This window comes from Sinocyclocheilus rhinocerous, unplaced genomic scaffold (genome assembly GCF_001515625.1).
Source record: "Sinocyclocheilus rhinocerous isolate Xijiao unplaced genomic scaffold, SAMN03320098_v1.1 scaffold1507, whole genome shotgun sequence".
NCBI lineage: Eukaryota > Metazoa > Chordata > Actinopteri > Cypriniformes > Cyprinidae > Sinocyclocheilus > Sinocyclocheilus rhinocerous.
In genome coordinates this window covers 519,621-538,491 of record NW_015659940.1, presented here as the reverse complement: position 1 = coordinate 538,491, position 18,871 = coordinate 519,621, and the positions used below count along the sequence as shown (strand labels likewise).

General features: G+C 38.1%; 1 protein-coding gene across 1 annotated transcript in view; it reads left to right on the top strand.

Annotated features, from left to right (window-relative positions):
* The window catches only part of LOC107724561 (rab effector MyRIP-like), a gene marked incomplete at its 5' end in the record, with an annotated part of 109,172 nt that extends 91,005 nt beyond the window's left edge, over positions 1-18,167 (top strand). The window contains 6 exons of the mRNA XM_016533535.1: positions 168-1,241; positions 10,103-10,285; positions 10,810-10,971; positions 11,076-11,171; positions 11,294-11,366; positions 16,968-18,167. Of these exons, the coding sequence (XP_016389021.1) occupies positions 168-1,241; positions 10,103-10,285; positions 10,810-10,971; positions 11,076-11,171; positions 11,294-11,366; positions 16,968-17,014 (1,635 nt within the window). The remainder of the gene's footprint in view (positions 1-167; positions 1,242-10,102; positions 10,286-10,809; positions 10,972-11,075; positions 11,172-11,293; positions 11,367-16,967) is intronic.
* Between the last annotated feature and the right edge of the window lie 704 nt (positions 18,168-18,871).

Genomic DNA, 18,871 nt, shown 5'->3' with positions numbered 1-18,871 from the left:
GGCAGTGCAGGACAGAGTTGTGCTTTTATTGGCATAAATAGTGTGGAAAAATTCTAACTCCTTTATCTCAGTCATGAAGTGTTTATTTTATATTCTTATTTTTTCTCCTTCATAATATTTGTCTCTCTCTGCTCTTCTCAACTGTCCCTCTCTTTAACACATCTCAGGAGAACAGTGCCGTCCTCCTCAACACCATGATGCTGCGCCGGCAACAGAGCCAGGATAACCCAGTCCCTCTGAATTACCAGGCTCCAGACACTGTGACCCCTCCTGATCTTTTGGCCTCTGACGCCATGACACCTGAACCTGACTATCAGAACACAGTGGCTCACAACTCCAGCGCCACTAGCCCACCAATGCTGAGCCAACTGGCGGCCAGCAAACCAGAGTTCCGTATTCAAGGCCCTTTTCTTAGGTGCTCCTCTGTTAATGAAACCCTGGAACAGGAACTGAGATCCAAACTCTGTGAGCTGGTTGGCCAAGTCAGCGAGATGGATGTGATGTCATCTGATTTTGAGCCAATCAGGGAAGTGGGCAACAAGCAAGAGGATCAAGTAAGGGAGAAAGAACGTAAGAAATTGAGACCAAAGGAGAGGCGCGAGAGCAAACAAGACAAGAGGGACGAAAAGTCGAAGGAAACTGGGAATCAGAGTGAAATACAAACAGTTAGAGAGATGGACACAAGTGATGCAGTAAGACAGATAAATATAGCGAGAGAAATGAAGAGAGATAGGGAGCAACAGGAAGAAATTGAAAGCCAAGTAGAGAGAGAGCGAGAGAGACCAAGAGAGCTGGAGAAACAAATCGAGAGGAACAGAGAAAGACAACGAGAGATTGAGATGCAGGTTGAGAGGAAACAGGAAAGACAGAGAGAAATGGAGAAAGAGCTGAAACAAGAGCAAAAGAGACAATCAGAGATTGAGCGCGAGATAGAAAAGAAGAGGAAAAGCATACGCATGGAAAAAGAGAAATTAGAACCTATAGTGAGTACGAAATCCAAAGAGGAAGAGAAACAAGAATCCTCAGGTAGACTAATGGAGCGAAATAAGAGTTTGAAGGAAGACTATGATGAAACAGAAAAGCCCAATGAGGAAAAGGTGAAGAGAATATCACCGCAAAGAAGCCAATCAGAAACAGGGTCAGAAAAACAAGAACAATGTGAGACAAAGACAACAAGGTCTTCAACCACATCTCCAGACAGTGCCCCCTGTGGTCTGGAGGAGCCAATGTCTCCATCAGAGGTAAGCACTGGCTCCAGCCTGTTACACTAAAAGTTCCTACTTCACCTAGACTTTGTTCTAAACTCTAGTGAACTGCCTAACCAAACTCCAAAACAGTTATTTAACTAAAGCTGTAAACATATTGACAGTTTAAACAACTTGATTCTTTTCAGACTGTTGCTGCACCATGACCATAGTTAACCTGAATAAGAAAACTTACTGTAGAAGAAGACTGCTTATAGTGTCTCTTGTAGCAAAAGTAAGAAGGTCATGCAACACATTTTAGATGCTACAATGTGTAATTTATTTATTTATTTATTGTGCATAAGATATGTTTCAAGCCTTAAAAAAGTCATAATGCATTGTGAGAAGGTCATTAATTGTTTGATGTAGTTGAGGGAAATATCCATAGACATATAAATACATAGATGCCTCATTGGCCACTTTGGCCCTTTGCTGTGATGCTTCAACTCGTCCGACATAATGGACCAGGCAAGACTGCTCTATAATCAAATAAAAATAAACAGGGGAGTTGCTTTTTTTTTCTGGACAATGTGCAATTACATTTACATTTCTTAACTGATTTCATTGGTTTATTATCTACATAGAGTACAAAAAAGTCTCCAGTTACTTAGAATCTTGATAGTTAGACATGGAAAATTATTCTTTGTCACTTCACAAGCATAGATTTGGCTTATTTTTCTTGTTAAAATTGTGACTGCATCGTTAATGTAATATAATGTACTGTACATAAATTGTTTCATTTTTTTAATTGTGGAAATGACTAATGCTAATAATTGACCATCATTGAAAAAATAATAAAGTTATAGAATAAAGTAATGGAATTGGCAAATACAAATAAAATAGCAAGGCACTGTCAGTCAGTCTGCTTTCTATCTATCTATCCATATATATATATATATATATATATATATATATATAGTTTTTTAAGCTTTTTTTTTTGCAGCAATGAAAGGATCCAGATATACACCAGGAGAGACCATTACAAAGACAATTATAAGATATGCCATTATTGATTTCCAGAGGTGAAATTTAGGTGTTACATTTTTTTTAAAGTAAAAATTTTATCCATATATTTTATATTTTGTGCAGCACATCTATTATATGTATCTGTATCAGTATCTGTAGGAATCTCAAAATTATTTCTGTCTCTAGCTGTGTCCCAATTCAGAGGCTGTATCCTTCAAAGGCTGTTTTCAGCTGCAATTCAAAGGATTCTTCAAATGTGGCCTTGAAATGCATCCTTCGTTTCCTAGGCCATGAAGCTTACAATTGATGGACCATTCACAGCCCAGACTATCCTAAGATTCATTGCGCACTGGTGACAACAGAATTTTTTTGAGAGAAAATGCCAGATAAGACTTTTAAATGCAAGTAAATACCTACACCAATATTATACTAATATTGGGTTTCAACATGGTGGAATATCTAACGATACGAAACACTTTAAAGCAGTTTAAATGCTGACATCTTACTAAGACGCGATTTTATAGATAATTTATACTTTTTATACATAAATGGACCAAGGTGAACAAATTTAGACAGGTTGTTACCCTGTTGTTTTCGGACAGTTGAATATAACTTTTAAAAATGTCCAGACATTACTGCTGCTTGTCAATGGCAGCTGTCACAGTTGCTAAGTGACAAGAGCAATCCTCTGTATAGAAGGCAGGGCCTTTGAAGTTCATTAAAGGATGCAACCTCTGAATTGGGACACAGCTTGTTTCCGGAAATGGGTAGGGCTTAAACCGGAAATAAGTTAGATTACACGAGAAGCCCATTTTAAATGCAATTCTATTCCCTTCATAGTTTTCATTTAACAGATATACCATAATTTTTTTATTATAATTAATAACTTTTTAAATATCTTTTAATTAAAACAAAAAAATAAAGAATGTTTTCCTTTTGTTTAACATTTAGTTTTAAATAACTAAACTGTTAAATAAAATGAAAACATTCTTTATATTTTATTTTCCAGAGGAAATATGTGTAAAGATGTCAGACCAATCATCCACAACCTCAAATAAGAGGACTCTATACCTGATTAGAGAACATGGATGTTGAAAATATTCAGTGCTAAATTGCTAAAAAAACTTTTACTATAAATGCAAATCAATAAATTATAAAGAATAAATTATGGATCAGCTCCAGGAGGGAATAAGACAGAGAAACATATCATGTATCACATCGTACAAGCTTTAAAACATCTAAACAGACATATCAAATAGTAGATCAGTAGCCTATTTTAGTTGATATCTCTTGGCGTGACACTTGAACTAAGGCGCTACAGTGTCACGCCACATTAAAAAGCATCATAACCACATTTATTGTTTGTATTTAATGATAAAATTGACAGATTTCAAAAGTTAAGACTTTCAGTATAAATAGTAATAAAGAAAATTGAAACAGTAAATAAAATGTATAAATGTAAAAGTATGGTATTTAGGGTAAAAGTTCACCTACTCTCTTACCCCATTATATATATATATATATATTTTTTTTTTTACAAAATATACTACTTTTGTCATTTCTTTTCCCGTTAAATGTGTTCCTCTATCAATGTTCAGTAAAAAGATGTATTTCACCAAGTATGGTTTCATTCAAAAATATAGTATTACCATTTAATGCAATCAATGGATTGTGGTACAGGCACAGTATATTTAAAGGGGTGCTTGACTTTTTTTTCTAGGCTTAATTTGTGTTTATGGGGTGCAGTCTAACATGTGTTAAAGGTGGGGTAAGTGATTTCTGGTAGCCAATGTTGATATTTCAAATCACCACAACAAACACGTTGTGTTTGTTGACCCTACCCCAAAAGGGTCTCGCCCCTATTTTGATAGCTCCGCCCCACACATACGTACGCAACCCAGGCAATGATTAGTTCTGTGAAACAAAGCAAAACCAATGTTACTCACCTATCGAGAAGAAACAAAGAAACCTCGGCGTCCGATCGCAGGCCTTCCCCCTCCTTGAGTTCTCTCCAGTGCTGGAAAGCTGATCCGATATTTACACGGGTCCTACTTCTTGCCTTACAAAATACTATAGAACTCATTATAATCAGTGATGCTGTCTACACTGGATGCGGCGCGGCGCGACACTACAAATCCCCAACAGAAAACTGCTGCCGCGTTCTATTTATGACGTATTGACACTAAATTCAAATGATTTTCAACGGTCGCTTTGTCACGTCCAGTGTACACAGACTTTAGCTGTTGCGGCGCGACAACAACTGCCGCGTCCGGTGTAGACACGGCGTAAGTCTTCTTTTGTTCCGCTTTTCCTCTTTTGTTTTTTATCCGCCATCTCTATCATTCTGTGGTCACTCGGCTTGGCTAATGTCCGTCATGTGCACTGAGCGCTCTCTCTGCATCATGAGTAGACACGCCTCTTACTGCTGATTGGCTACAAGTTTGTTTTTTTTTTATGCATTATTTTTCACATAATTTACCTTTATTCTACACAGCTCTGTCCCTTCTCTCATAAACGCGCTGATCATTTCCTGCGTTTATGAAGCCCCTCCCTCAGAAATACGTGATGGGCTCAGATTGGTTAGCTGGCCCAGTGTGTTGTGATTGGCTAAACCGCCTCTAGTGCAAGTCTGAACGTCACACCCCTCACCTCAGTGGCATGTGCTCCGGTTGTATTGTAAACAATGGCATCATCTATATTGCTTATCAGTTTGAGCCCGATTGAGACGCAGAGGATATTAGTGAAGAGGATCGCACAGAACCTGTGCAAGCACGGCTCTTAATGGTATGTTTTTTTTATTGTTGTTGTCACATACTTTTAGATACGCTGTTATTTGTAAATGGTACTGCTTCTGTTAGCTTTTAATATATGGTTTTATTTAAAGCTGATTAAAGGTTTAATACAGTACGGCAACCGCACGCGCGTCCATGTATAATGCTTCTCATAGCTATGTGAAAATAAGTGTATAAATGGAACAGTTCATTGTTGGAGCTGAACTGAATGAGATAGGGAGAGAGAGATGCAGAGCAGGGGAACGTGAGGAACAGTATTGAGAACCGCTGCTTTAGAACATGGATTTTGAAACTTGTAAAAGACAGAATCATGATTCATATATTAATAGATTTTACGTGCACACCTAGTTTTCTCTTCCTCTTCTCTAAAGCAGCGCAGCATGGCCTCGCCCCCCTTCATTGCATGTTCCTGGGGGCGGGGTGTTTCTGGGTTTGTGATGTCACAAACCTGGGAAGTAACTCGTTGTAGTCCCTACGAGCCGTTTTTGTAGGCATTAAACTGCCAGAATTTTAAAAGACGATATCTCCGTTTGCATTCAACTTTCAACACCACAACTTTGCAGATATTGTTTATGCTCAATCAACCACCCCTTTAAAAGAGCATATAGGCAGTTCACTGTGGTTTGGAATAGAGTCCCAGTTCACTCTCTATTGTGAATGTCAAGTGATATTATGCACCCAACTTCCCTTTTTCCAGTTTAAACAATAAACTGCACACTGTTGTTAAGCTGAGACTTAATGTGATTACAAAAGTGGGATGAGTTTGCGGATCAATATCCTTTGTTGATCCTAAAGCATCATTCCTATCAACCAATCTCAGCCCTACACCTAAAACCAGAGGATAGTGATTGGTTGAATGTGGTTCCAGGAACATCAAAGGATGTTGATGACCTACTTGTGTAAATTATGTGGTGCTTTATAAGAGACTATGAGCTCCATTAGAAGATGCCTGCTCGTCTAGATCCTTAATTCCGGCACTCTATCAAACCCTTAAACTTACATTTGTGTTACAAATTGAACTAAGAACGAAGATCTTCGCTCTCATTGGTGGTGAGAAGTCATGATCAAGCTCACACAGAAAAGCATGTCTGATGAAAGCTCAATTCTGTGTTGCCACTTCAGACTTGTATCGTGCATGAGGCAATGTGTGACGCATGAACCAGCCTGCAGAAATGAATATAGAACCTCTCTAGATGTTGTGAGAACATCTGATGCTGACGAGGGAATGCACACAATAAGAGCAGCACTGTCTTCCTCTATGGATTCTCTTCACCTGGCATCTGGTCCAGTCCTTTCATTTCCAGCTAGCATCTTGTCCATTATATTAAAGGAATAGTTAAACCAAAATTGACAACTATTTCTTCATATACTGACCCTTGTGTCTTTCCAAAACACTATGATTTTGTTGGTTATTTAGAACACACACATACACGCGCAAAAAAAAAAGAAAAAAAGAAAATCTGAAGACTGTTATCCATGCTTATTATGACACTCTTAAAATGTGCTTCCATGAAGAAGCTTTAATTGACCTTTTATAGTGAAAAAGGTTCTGTATATTATTAAAATGTTCTTTACATTAAGAAAAAAAAAAATCTTTTAAGAACTGTTCGCTGAAAGGTTTTTTGAGGAATCCAAAAATGTTTTTTTGCTAGAAAACCCTTTTGGAACCTTAGTTTTTAAGAGTAAAGAATGGAGATTGCTTTCAAGCTTCAAAAAGGAAACTACAGCACTATAGAATAGAAACACTGAAAATCTTGAAATCTGCTCATCCTCTCCTTGGCAAGTTCATGAGAGATGCAGCAATGTCTGATTTGTGAGTGAATCATTCTTTTGAATCAGATCTTTTCAATTAATCGGTCTGGTTGACAAAACTAATCTGAATGATTAGTTCACATATCTGACATCTTTCCAAAGATGAAGATTATCAGTGAATAAGGACAATTTTAATTAACATATTGCTTTGAATATAGTGCATAAGTTGCACTGACAACTTTTTTGACACCGATGTGGTACATTTGCATTCTTTTGGAAGTGCAGAACAGAAACCAGTATAATCATCAGGACTTCTCTTAATGTGTTCCATAAAAAAAGAGAGAAAGTCATACAGGTTTGGAATGGCATGAGGGTGAGTAACTGATGACAGAATTTTCATTTTGGTGTGAACTATCCCTTTAATAGTTTGTCTTTTGTCTTTCATCTATTTTATATTTCTTTCTACTTCATTTTCTTTGTTTTCTCTTTCATTTGTCTTTCTGTCCGATCTCTCTCTTTGTGTCTCTGTGTTTCTCTCTTTCTTTCAACCCCCTCCTGTTGGTCCAGGAGGGTCTGAGTGATAATGCCCTGCAGCAGAGGCTTCAATTACTCTCTTCTCTCTTACAGCAGGTGAGATATATCATGAGAAGATGCAGTAGAGCTGGAGAGATGCCTCCTGAATCCAATCCATTCATAGTCCATTCATACTCCTGCCTTAGAACCTGCTCATGACATTGCAGAGTCTGTTAGAGTCAGATACACACAGTGGGGGAAAATCTTCCTTTAGATTTCTTTTACATCTACAGTACTGGTGTCGATATTGAGAGCAGAACATGATGTTGTTTAACAAAAACCTGTTACTCTGGTTCTGAGCTGCTCGGTTCTCTTCATTATGTTGAAAATGTTTACTGCTACTATCCACGGGTCAAAACAGGCCTTAATTTAAAAAAAAATAATAATAATAACAAATATACTATATTTACTTATATTATTATACTTATTATAGTATATGTAATTGTTTTAAGTCTCTTTGGCTCACCTAGGATGCTTTTTTTTTTGTTAAATGTTATTACAATTTAAAATAACTTTTCTATTTTTATATAGCTATTTTAAAATGTAATATGAATTGAATTCATTTTTAGCAGCCATTACTCCAGTCTTCAGCAGAAATCATGCTGATTAGCTCAATAAATATTTATTATTTTTATCAGTGTTAAAATCAGTTATGCTGCTTAATTTTTTATTTTATTTTTGTGGAAGCCATGAAACTTTTTCAGAATTATTTGATAAATAGAAAGTTGAAAAGAACATTTATTTTAAATGTTTTGTAACATTATACATGTCTTTATTTTGATCATGCTTTAATATGTATCCTTTCTGAATAAAAATATTAATTTCTTTTTTTTTTTAACTGTTACTTAAATATTATGTAGAATTCATGTGTTTGTCTAACAAAATTTAAATAAACATATTCATGAATTTATAGGTAAAATTTCTAATAACAAACCATGGCAGAATGGGCAACAGGAATGCTGATTTAATTCAAATTTAGATTTCACTCAGTAAGGGTGAGATGACATGTTGGCTTGTAGTTTGTAAATGTATCTAATGTGTTATATTTTGGTTATTGTTTTACATTAACTTTGGCAACTAGATTGAATTATGATTAATGTAGTTTATACCATTTAGGCAAAATCTTAATTTCTAAAGGTCCGAGGCAATTTCAGTGGTGTCACAATTTTATGAACGTTTTATTTATTATGCAAAAAAATAATGCAGTAATAAGGTTGCTTGAAAAATGTGGGGCACAGCTGAATGTAACTTTAAAAATTTAATATTAAAATAAGTAAACTTACAGTAGATAAATAATTTAAAATACTTTAAGTATTATATTTCAGCAACAAGTCAGAATTATTAAATTGTTTTATAAAATTAATTGTTGCATAAAATAGACAAGTACACATCCTGCCAAAAACCTGCACAGATTTTTATTTTAAAACTAGCTCATTTTCATGCTACAAGTATGTTAATGTTGTGTTAAATTATTGTCTATCCAACATATTTGTCTAACATGTCTAAAGAACATGAGATTTGTGTCTTTATTGCTATAACATTTAGCCTAATAAGGGAGCAGTTTTCCCTACCAATTTCCCCTTTTGGGCAAGCATCAATACATTATAAATGTGCTCTACATTTTATTTAAGATTTTAAGATTGTGTGAATGTGGTCTTTTAACTTTCATTGGGTGTTAGATTTATTCAGCTCTGCACATCAGTTTTCTACATGTTCCTTCACTATACAGGTCTATTTTTACGTGCACACCGACCCTTTAAGAGCTCGAGGCACTCATGGTTTTAGGACTGAGTTTGGATCAATTATTTCTGTGATCAAAGCATAAACCAACCCAACCATTAATTGATTCCTCAAGTATTCATTACTGAATCACACTGCTCCACTCTTTCTTCCTGTCTCTTTCATTCTCACTTTCTCATCTTGAAAAGTAATTTTTATGTCATCATATTACCCTCTCTCATGTGTGCTTACTGTCTTACTTACAAGCACGCACATCAACAAGTACATCTCATATTGATGGCTTAGTACTCTAAATGAACTCTGATGCCTGTTACACTTTGAAAAGCTTATTGACAAGAACAAATGTACTCTCATCCACGTCGTTTCACAGTCTTACGATGACGTGTGCTCTGGTGTAGTGTCAGAGTTTTTGGCACATTGTGATTTGACCCGTTATCTCTTATAGAAATAGTTTACTCAAAAATGAATATTAAGTCTTTTTTTCTCACCCTCATGTCCATACAAACCTGGATGCTGTTATTTTTTCTGTGTTCCACAGATAAAATGCGTTGTACCAAATATGGGTTTGAACAACATGAGGTTGATTTAATAATGACTATTAATTTTCAAGTAAATTATTTCTGTAATATTCAAATGTGTATGTTGATGGATGTGTGTTACTCACTTTAAGACACCCTCAATGATGACCTTTCACCTCTGAGATGTTCAAGCATCTCTCATCCACGTACATCCACGTCACACTCTTCTTCTCCCATAATCCTCTCATCCTGTTTATTGATCCAACAGGTTGAGCATGCAAGCAATACATCCCAGCTAATTAAGCTGAGAGTGAGATCTTAGGTAGCTACGTGGAAGTTGTGATCCTCTCAGCATTTCTTTTTTTTTATTATTCTTTTATTAATAAATGTTTTATGGCTTTTATGGAAATTAGTTTCAAGAGCACCTGATATGCATTTGAATTCCATCAGTTTTGCATATCTATTTATCAGTGGTTTTCTCATCTGTTTTATGTGTTCTCTCATGTATATGGAGCAGAAGTACTCCGCTGCATCTTTATGCAGCATCACCACAGAGGTTCTGAAGGTCCTGAATGCCACAGAAGAATTACTTGGAGAGGCAGAAGGCAAAGGTCATGACCCTTCTCTGGCTTGCACACCCATGTCCTCAGGCCCAGGCAACAGGAAACTGGACCAACACCTCACTAAGATGGAGGAAAATGTAAGATTCACTACTGGAAAATGTTCTAGTGTTGTTTTTGATACTTTTTAATGAAGATGGGAAATCCAAGATTAGTGTTTTTAAGACAAACCATAATTATGACCATTGAAACCTACTCTACAGAAATATTCTACTAAAGCCAAAGCAAATTATTCAAATATAACCTGGACAATATTTTTTTTATTTACGTTCACTGTTTTTCTACCCCTGGGAGTACAGGTAAACCAGAAGAGAAAGATTTCCAATTAAATTCATAATAATGGTATATTTCTATTTAATATTTAAAGTATAAATATTGTTACAGAACAGTTTATTATTTTTTATTATACATTTTATATTAAACTTTTTACATTTTTATATTATACATTTTTATTAAAAAATTATTTTATTATATTTATATTTTATTGTATATATTAATATCATCGACAGCATTGAAAATACATTTAGTATTAAAAAAGCATGCAGTTCTCCCTTTCATCTGTGAAATTCTGATCTAATTTTGTGATGATGTGAACTGTGTGCAGGTGTATTTGGCAGCAGGTGCTGTGTACAGCCTAGAGGAGGCGCTAAGTGACTTAGAAGAGTGTGCTCGCAGTATCAGCAGCTCCACCACAGAGACTGAGCTGGCCTTTCTAGAAGATCAGGTGGCCACTGCTGCCACCCAGGTGCAGCAGTCCGAGCTCCAGGTGTGTGCTTGCATGTGACATAATGCAGACCGGTCCTAAATGTGCTATTGATACAGTATCAAACACTTCAAGTGTAAATTCAGAAGTTTATCTGTTCTTTGCAGATATCAGATATTGAGGCAAGAATATCAGCCCTTAAAACAGCAGGTCTAAATGTATCTGCATGCACAAGGTTTTCCAAGTACAAGTCTAAACCTATGGTGAGTTTCATCAGCATTACACTTTTTAAATTTTAAAGACAAACAGGATGCATTTGAACGTATAAGTGCAATGGATTTGTGTAACGTTTTTAGAATTAGTGATTTAATGTTTTTCCTGCCAGCCCCAGACACTGGACTCTTCTCGCCATCAGAGGAGAAAGCTGCCTGCTCCTCCTATCAGAAGTCTGTCATCAGGTATGAACACATTTAATACTGAAATATTGAAATATTGAAAGGGATCTCATCCTTATGTCTCATGTAATTCTAAACCTGTAAGACTTACTATTTTCCATGGAGCACAACTAAAAACAGTGCAGAATCTCTAGAGGGCGTATTTTAAGAATAGAGACTCCAAAGAAGACAAAAACAATATAAGTGGTCCATAGTACTTGTGCATTAGAATCCAAATCTTTCAAAGTTATATGATAGCTGTGTGGGGAACAGACTGCTAAAAACTTCCCCTGGCCTTCTGTATTCAGTTTGAATATAACACGTCAAAACATGTTGTGCCAAGTTCCCCTTCAGGAACTCGAGCTGCGTCGAAACGCTATGGGAACGACTTCAGTGTGACCACGCTCTGAATCACATGTGTAATCAGTCCAATGGATGGGCGAGACGTCACTTGCGGGGTGACGTAACGACCAGGAAGCTTAAAAGCACATGCGGTGGAACCGTATCTGTTTGTGAGTCTTATTTAGTGTTGTTTGTCCACTTATAAGCTCCATTATGTCAAAGCTTCAGTCAATAGAAGCATTTGGGTGAGAGCAGGCAGCGTTCAGGCTGTGTGTTCCTCCCTGCCCACGCTATATTCGGGTGGGGACACACACAGTTTGTGTGTTGTCTGCTTGGGAGCGAAGCACGCAGAGTCAGCTCTCGAGGGAGTTGACTGCCTGCATTGCGAGCGTTTGTTTCTGCCTTGCTTCGCTCTCAGAAGGCTCTCTTTGAGGATGGAGCCTTCACTAGCATTTCTCGTGGTGCCGGCTCCGCTTTCACCGGGGCGGAGCGGCGGCTGTGCTCGTGGGGTTCGCATATGGATCTGGTGGAGGGAATGTAGACGGGCGAGTCCCTATCTTCTTCCTCACCCACCAGATCCAGAGCCCGCACTCGGGGTTCGGAAGCCTGCGCTGCGGTTCTTCCCCGGGGGAGAGGGCTCGACGCTCCACCTGTCTTCCTCCGAGGAGGTTGATATGGAGGGCGTCGATGAGCTCGCCAGTTGCACAAGCACCAGTTTCACAAGCATATTATGCCTAATATTATAATGAGGGTTCGGAAGCCCGCGCTGCAGTTCTTCCCCCCGGGGAGAGGGCTCGACGCTCTGCCTGTCTTCCTCCGAGGAGGTGGATAGGGAGGGCGTCAATGAGCTCGCCAGTTGCACAAGCATCAGTTACACAAGCATATTATGCCTAATATTATAATGAGCAGCATTACTGGGGAGTGGAGCTCGCGCAGTCAGCTCTCGAGGTGCTGATTGTGCCTTTCCCGCTGTTAAGCGCTCCGCCCTCGCCGGGCACGCTCCAAAGGAGTGTTTCCGTGCCTGTGATCTTGCGGTTCCGGTCCCACTCCTGCTGAGGCATGGCAGCGATTGAGTTCGCGGGGATCGCACATGATGTGGCGGAAGGGTTGGAGACGGGATCTCCCTATCTCCACCCGCGCTCCCTAGATCTAGCGCTCGCTCTTGAGGCTCGGAAGCCCGCGCTGCGGTTTCTTCCCCCTCTGAGTGAGAGCTCGCTGCTGCAGCTATCTTTCTCCAAGGAGACTGATATTGTTTGTGTGACCGAGCGGCTCGCGTGCTGCTGAGGCAACGCGTGCATTAGGCAAGGCAAGTTTATTTATATAGCACATTTCATACACAATGGTAATTCAAAGTGCTTTATATAAAAGAAAAGAAAATACATCATTTTCGGTTTTTGATATGAATCTTATCACACCAGACCATGTTTACTTGTTTGGTTGTTTGGCTGCATTTAATTCTGAGGAATTAAATGAAGTAGTTATCTGATTTTGAGAAGTTAGATATACAGGGGCTCTTGGGATAAAAATTTCTCAAGTGAGAGCACATGTTTACCTCTCTTCCTCCGAGGAGGTTGAGGCGGTCAGCAGGGGCTGCTGGGCGGGAGCAGTCCCAACCTACCGTGTTCCAGCTCCTCATTCTGGGGGCGTCACTTCTCGTACTCCGCAGAGTCTAGAGTCAGAGTGGCGCTCCCAGGCCGAAGGCTTCTAGCGGAAGGCGGTTCTGCGGACTGTCATTGTCGCTGGATAGTCTTCGTCTAAAACGTCCTGACGCCTAAGACCTAGGACTTCTGAGGGCCAGCCCACTCTGGGGAAGAGCGGTGTACATTGGTGCCCGTCTCTCCTCAGTGCCCTCAGGAGATCGGTCCGCCAACCCTGCCACTCACGGTGCTTCAGGGCGCAGCGGTCTCTGGCGAGCGCTTCTCTCAGTCACCGCCTGGGAACGTAGCGGTACTAAGAGCCTTGCTACCTCTTCGGAGGTCTCTAGAGTAGCTAGTTTGGCCGTCCCCTGCCGGTTCGCCGCTTCAGGGCACCGAGCTAGCCGCTCTGATTACACCAGAGGTCAGTCTCGAGACACTGATTCCCTTAGTAGGTCACCTGACGGTGTGGGAGCCCCTGCCAAGCGTGCCCTATTGGGTCCTGCCCCGAGCAGGCTCTGGTTCTATCAGTCTAGTCTTCCTAGGAGATGACGCGGGTCTGAGGACCGTCATTTTCAATAGAAGACTTCAGCTAAGAGAGCCCTGATGCCATGGCTCAGGACTTCGGAGGGACCGCATCACACAGCGCCCGTCTCTCCGCAAAGCCCTCAGGAGATCAGTCTGCCAACCCTGCCGGTGTTCCAGGGTGCAGCGGTCTCCGGCGAGCGCTTCTCTCAGTTACCGCCCAGAAACGTAGCGGTGCTAAGAGGCTCGCTACCTCCACGGAGGTCTCTAGAACAGCTAGTACGGCCGTCCCCTGCCGGTCCGTCGCTTCAGGGCACTGAGCTAGCCGCTCTGATTACACCAGAGGTCAGTCTCAAGAGACTGATTCCCTTAGTAGACTATTTGGCAGTTTCAGTTTTTCAGAAACACAAAGATGTGTAAATCTTACATGTCTTATAAGAGCAGTACCCTGTATGCTGTATTTGTGATCATGGTTTGAACCTGCTAACATCCTAGAGGCAACAATTTCATTTCAGAGAAAAGAGCACCTTTTTTCTTCCACTGACATTAAACTGGGGGTGGGGGGGGTCTATTTTCACACCAAGTGACATTACACATTTTGATTTGAAAAGAAAGATGGAATGAGCAAGCAGTGAAAAGGTGCAATACTTAATGCACCATGTAGAGACACTGGGAGAAGAAAAGAGAAGAGGATCCATTAGAGAAGAAAACAGAGATTCAGCCAGCAGTATGATCACTTTTCCTCCCTCATCTTCTCCTCCTTAATCTTCCTGCTAATTAACAGGGTTTCTTTTTAGCGCTGACCATTGATATGACCATGATTCATTTTATTCCTTTATTTCACATTAGCTGCAACTTCAAAGGACAAACGTACTTATTGTAGTTCAGCTGTTAGTGACACAAACCTACCAATAGAAGGAGACGGTAACAGCTTGTCCGAGGGTTGAAGTGGTTCTTTAGTGTGTGTGGTGCATGTTGTAACATTTTCTCTCAATACTCTTTTGTGGTGTTGGGCAGATTCCATGTCCATACATAAGAAAGCTCTAGCTTGTGTGTTACATGTTGACATTAAAAGTATAGTTCACCAAAAAAAGGAACAGTCTGTTTTTATTTACTCACCTTAATGTCATTCAAAACCAGAATGATTTTTGTGTGTGTGTGTGTGTGTGTGTATGTGTGTGTATGTGTGTACCTGTTTTTCTATTCTGGTGGGGACTTAAACCTGAATACACACAGACTCATGGGGACTCGTGGAATATACGGTCGGTACAGTAGAAAAACCATTACGCCTATGGAGAGTCCCCACAAGGATAGCAAACCAGACATGAGTGTGTGTGTGTGTGTGTGTGACATAAAAGATGTTTTCAGAATGTTCATGCTGCCCTTTCCTATAGACAGTGAGCAGGGACTTTAAAAGTGTCCCATAATACCAATACTGTGTATAATTCTGACTAGAACCAGAAAATCTGAGCATATCACACCAGTCTTCTGGGCCTTACACTGGCTTGCAGTTATATTTAGGATTGATTTTAAAGTACTTTTACTCGTTTATAAATCACTCAATGGCCTAGGACCTAAATACATAGCAGATATGTTCACTGAATATAAACCTAACAGACCACTCAGATCATTAGGATCAAGTCAGTTAGAAATACCAAGGGTTCACACAAAACAAGGGGAATCTGCTTTTAGCTATTTTGCCGCCTGCAGTTGGAATCAGATTCCAGAAGAAATCATATGTGCTAAAACATTAATTAAATTTAGTGCGCAAATTTAGTTAAAACATTAGTGATGTCTGAACTGAGTGCACTGTATTTTATGTATAATCATTTTCTATTTTTAACTGTCTTAAATTCATTTTAAATCAATTTTTTAATCATTTTCAAAGTTTTTAAATTCCTTGTTTTATTTTTGTGATAATTTTTTTATGATTATTTTACTTTCTTTTATGCAAAGCACTTTGAATTACCATTGTGTACGAAATGTGCTATATAAATAAACTTGCCTTGCCTTAATTTTAATCATTATTTAAAAAAAGGTTTTAAATGTACTTGTAAAGTTAAAAAGGTATTTTTATAAATGACATAAACTATCATTTAAAAGTCGCACCACACAATATTTTAGCAGTCACCTTCATATTTTTTTTTATTTATGGCCCCTAAAAATATCGCAATGAATTATACTTTAGAAATTAAAAATGTTCTCCATAGAAAAGATCTACTCAAGTTATTGCTCGTATGAAATTGCATTTTTGATATATGTTCAAATAAATTTATATATCTTGTCAAGACATTCTACTGGTAATTTATAGATATGCTATTGTGTGTTTTTAGTTAATTACGTTAATAATAATGTATTAATATTGTTAAAGCTACTCAACAAGGCTGCACATTTGATTTAAAAATACAGTAAAAATAGTAACATTGTGAAATATTATTAAATTAATAGTTCTCTATTGTAACATATTTTAAAATGTAATTTATTCCTTATGATGCACGGCTGAATTTTCAGCAGCCATTACTGCAGTCTTAGGTGTCACATGGTCCCTCAGAAATCATTCTAATATGCTGATTTGCTGCTCAAGAAACATTTTATTATTATGATCATTGTTGAAAACATTTGTGCTTCTTAATGTTTTTGTGGAAACTGTTCATAACAGCATTTGAAATAGAACATTTTTTGTAACATTATAAATGTCTTTACTGTAACTTCATCAATGTAATCCATCCTTCCTGAATAAAAGTATTTCTTTAAAAAATCTTACTGACAACAAACTTTGAATGATATAGTGTATATGTAGAAATTAGCATTACATGAACATTATTATTGTTTATTTTTTGTTCATGCTAACTATTGCATTTCTGTATCTTATTGTAAAGTGTTACTGATGAAAACATTTTCATTTTTGTGTGAACTATTGCTCCTATTACAAAAAGAGCTTATTCAAGGTAATCAATTCATGTTATATTAAATCATGTGAAAGTAAATCTCTGTTCATAGCTAAGAGAGCTAAGTGCTAAACACATCTGCACATTAAGCCAAAATATCATTAAAAAAAGGGATTTCCAAAAAAAAAAAAAAAAGTACATTTTCTAAGAGGGTGTTTTAAATTCCTTCCACACAGAAAAGGAAGTCAAATCCGAGCCACAGATGAGATCAATGAGGCTGTGACAAGAGGCCATGTAACCTCAGTGATTCTCAGATAAGCTGGATGGCTCAATATCACTCTGCAGTGAATGCTAGGACCATCAGGCTGTTCCACACCAGTGCCTTGATCCAACTTCCGGTCCTCCAGTTTGATCAGCACTAGTGCTACTTGTCGACCCTAAGCCTGATCACAACCCATGTAGGGTTAATCTCACTTCTGACCCCTAGAACTCTACCAAACCCTGGAGCTCATCATCTCCAGTAACCAGGGGACCCGATTCTCTCTCTCTCTGCCTTAATGGAGACCAAACTCCTACAACGAACCATCACAGAGGCTTATAATTGTAGATTTAAACTCATGTAATTACTGTATATGTAAGATAGCTGGACAATGGTAAATGTTAACAATCTAGGACATCACCTCATTCTCTTTTTCTAATGTTTTACTGAGTGCTGTACATGTTTGAATTTGTAAGCTGTATGTCGGCAATGTGACTGGGATGACCAATGTAATCTGTTTTTTTTTTTATTGCAAAGATAAGCTGGAGCACATTTGGTAAAAATTTTAAACATGAAATGTCTATGTGAAAGTAAACAAAATACCTGCAGGACCTGTTGTATTTGCATTGTCACTATTATTCTTATATGTGTTGCGAATATCTCAGGTTTTTTTCCGATTATCATTTTTGGAGTTGTTTCTTTTTAAGTGCTGTACTCAAAACTGCATCTAAAATAATGGTGAAATTCATGATTTAGTCTCTATTTTGTTTTGTAAAAAAAAAAAAAGAGTCAAGTGTCATTGAAAAGCACTCGACCACCTTGCCATATAATGAGTTTGTGAGTGTGTTTGCATTAATCATAACCCCCCTGTGTATTCATATTTGTCTTTAAATCAACCTCAGATATCCTGTGACCTCTTGAGTATGAACATCAAATCACTGTCATCTCAGTACGAAGCTCTCTGGTAAATTGGGTTGTGGCCTTTTTTGACTTCTAATTTCATATTTTATTAATTACCTTCTTTTATTAATCGAAACACCCAGTTGTTATTCTCAGAGCACTGCTTTAGTATTACAACCCACCTAGATATCCACCTGGGTGTATATACTTAAAATGCTAATTTTGGACATTCAGTCTATACATCTAGATTCAATCTAAAACAATCTGTAATGTTTCTGTAAAAATAATACCCAGTGTACTTTTTCTGATTTTTTTTTTTCTTCTTACAGTTTTTTTTTTCTTTATGTTTGTTTTAGTTCATGGAAAACTGTGCAAATCACATGAGCTTCAATTTGACATTGGGGAAGATTTTAAGAGCTACGGTGAGCTATTGTTTTTCAGTATCGATTAGAATTAGCCCTTTTAGCTAACATAAATTGCAAAAGCATGAAAGATCTTTAGGTACCTTATTAAGATATTCCACAGAACCGTCCTTTTTTTGAAACCAATGGAGAATAAACTAGCATGAAATATACAATTGCACCATCATCCCATACTTTTGTCTTCCCCATTCCACTCTATTTGCTCTAATGCCACTCTAATAGCTATTCAGCTTTCACACTCTCAAACGGGGTTCTGCTCCTTGTTGTTGTCTATGGCAATGTTTGTGTATAAAAGCATGTATCACGTTTCTAATAGATGTAAAAAGTCCCATGAAAAGCGCAGTCAAGAAAATGAAAGTGTCTTACAGTGTCATGTATTTTTTTCTATTTAGAAAAATCGAATGCATATTTACACTTGAATGAAGTACAAAAAGACAAGAGACAGATATGAAATATTGTAGGCTCTTTAAGTGTGTTTTGGGTTTGTCGTGACCGCAGGGGCATTAGCCAGCCTCTTATCAGAATGTCCTCTGTTTATTTTAACCATAAAGTGTCAACG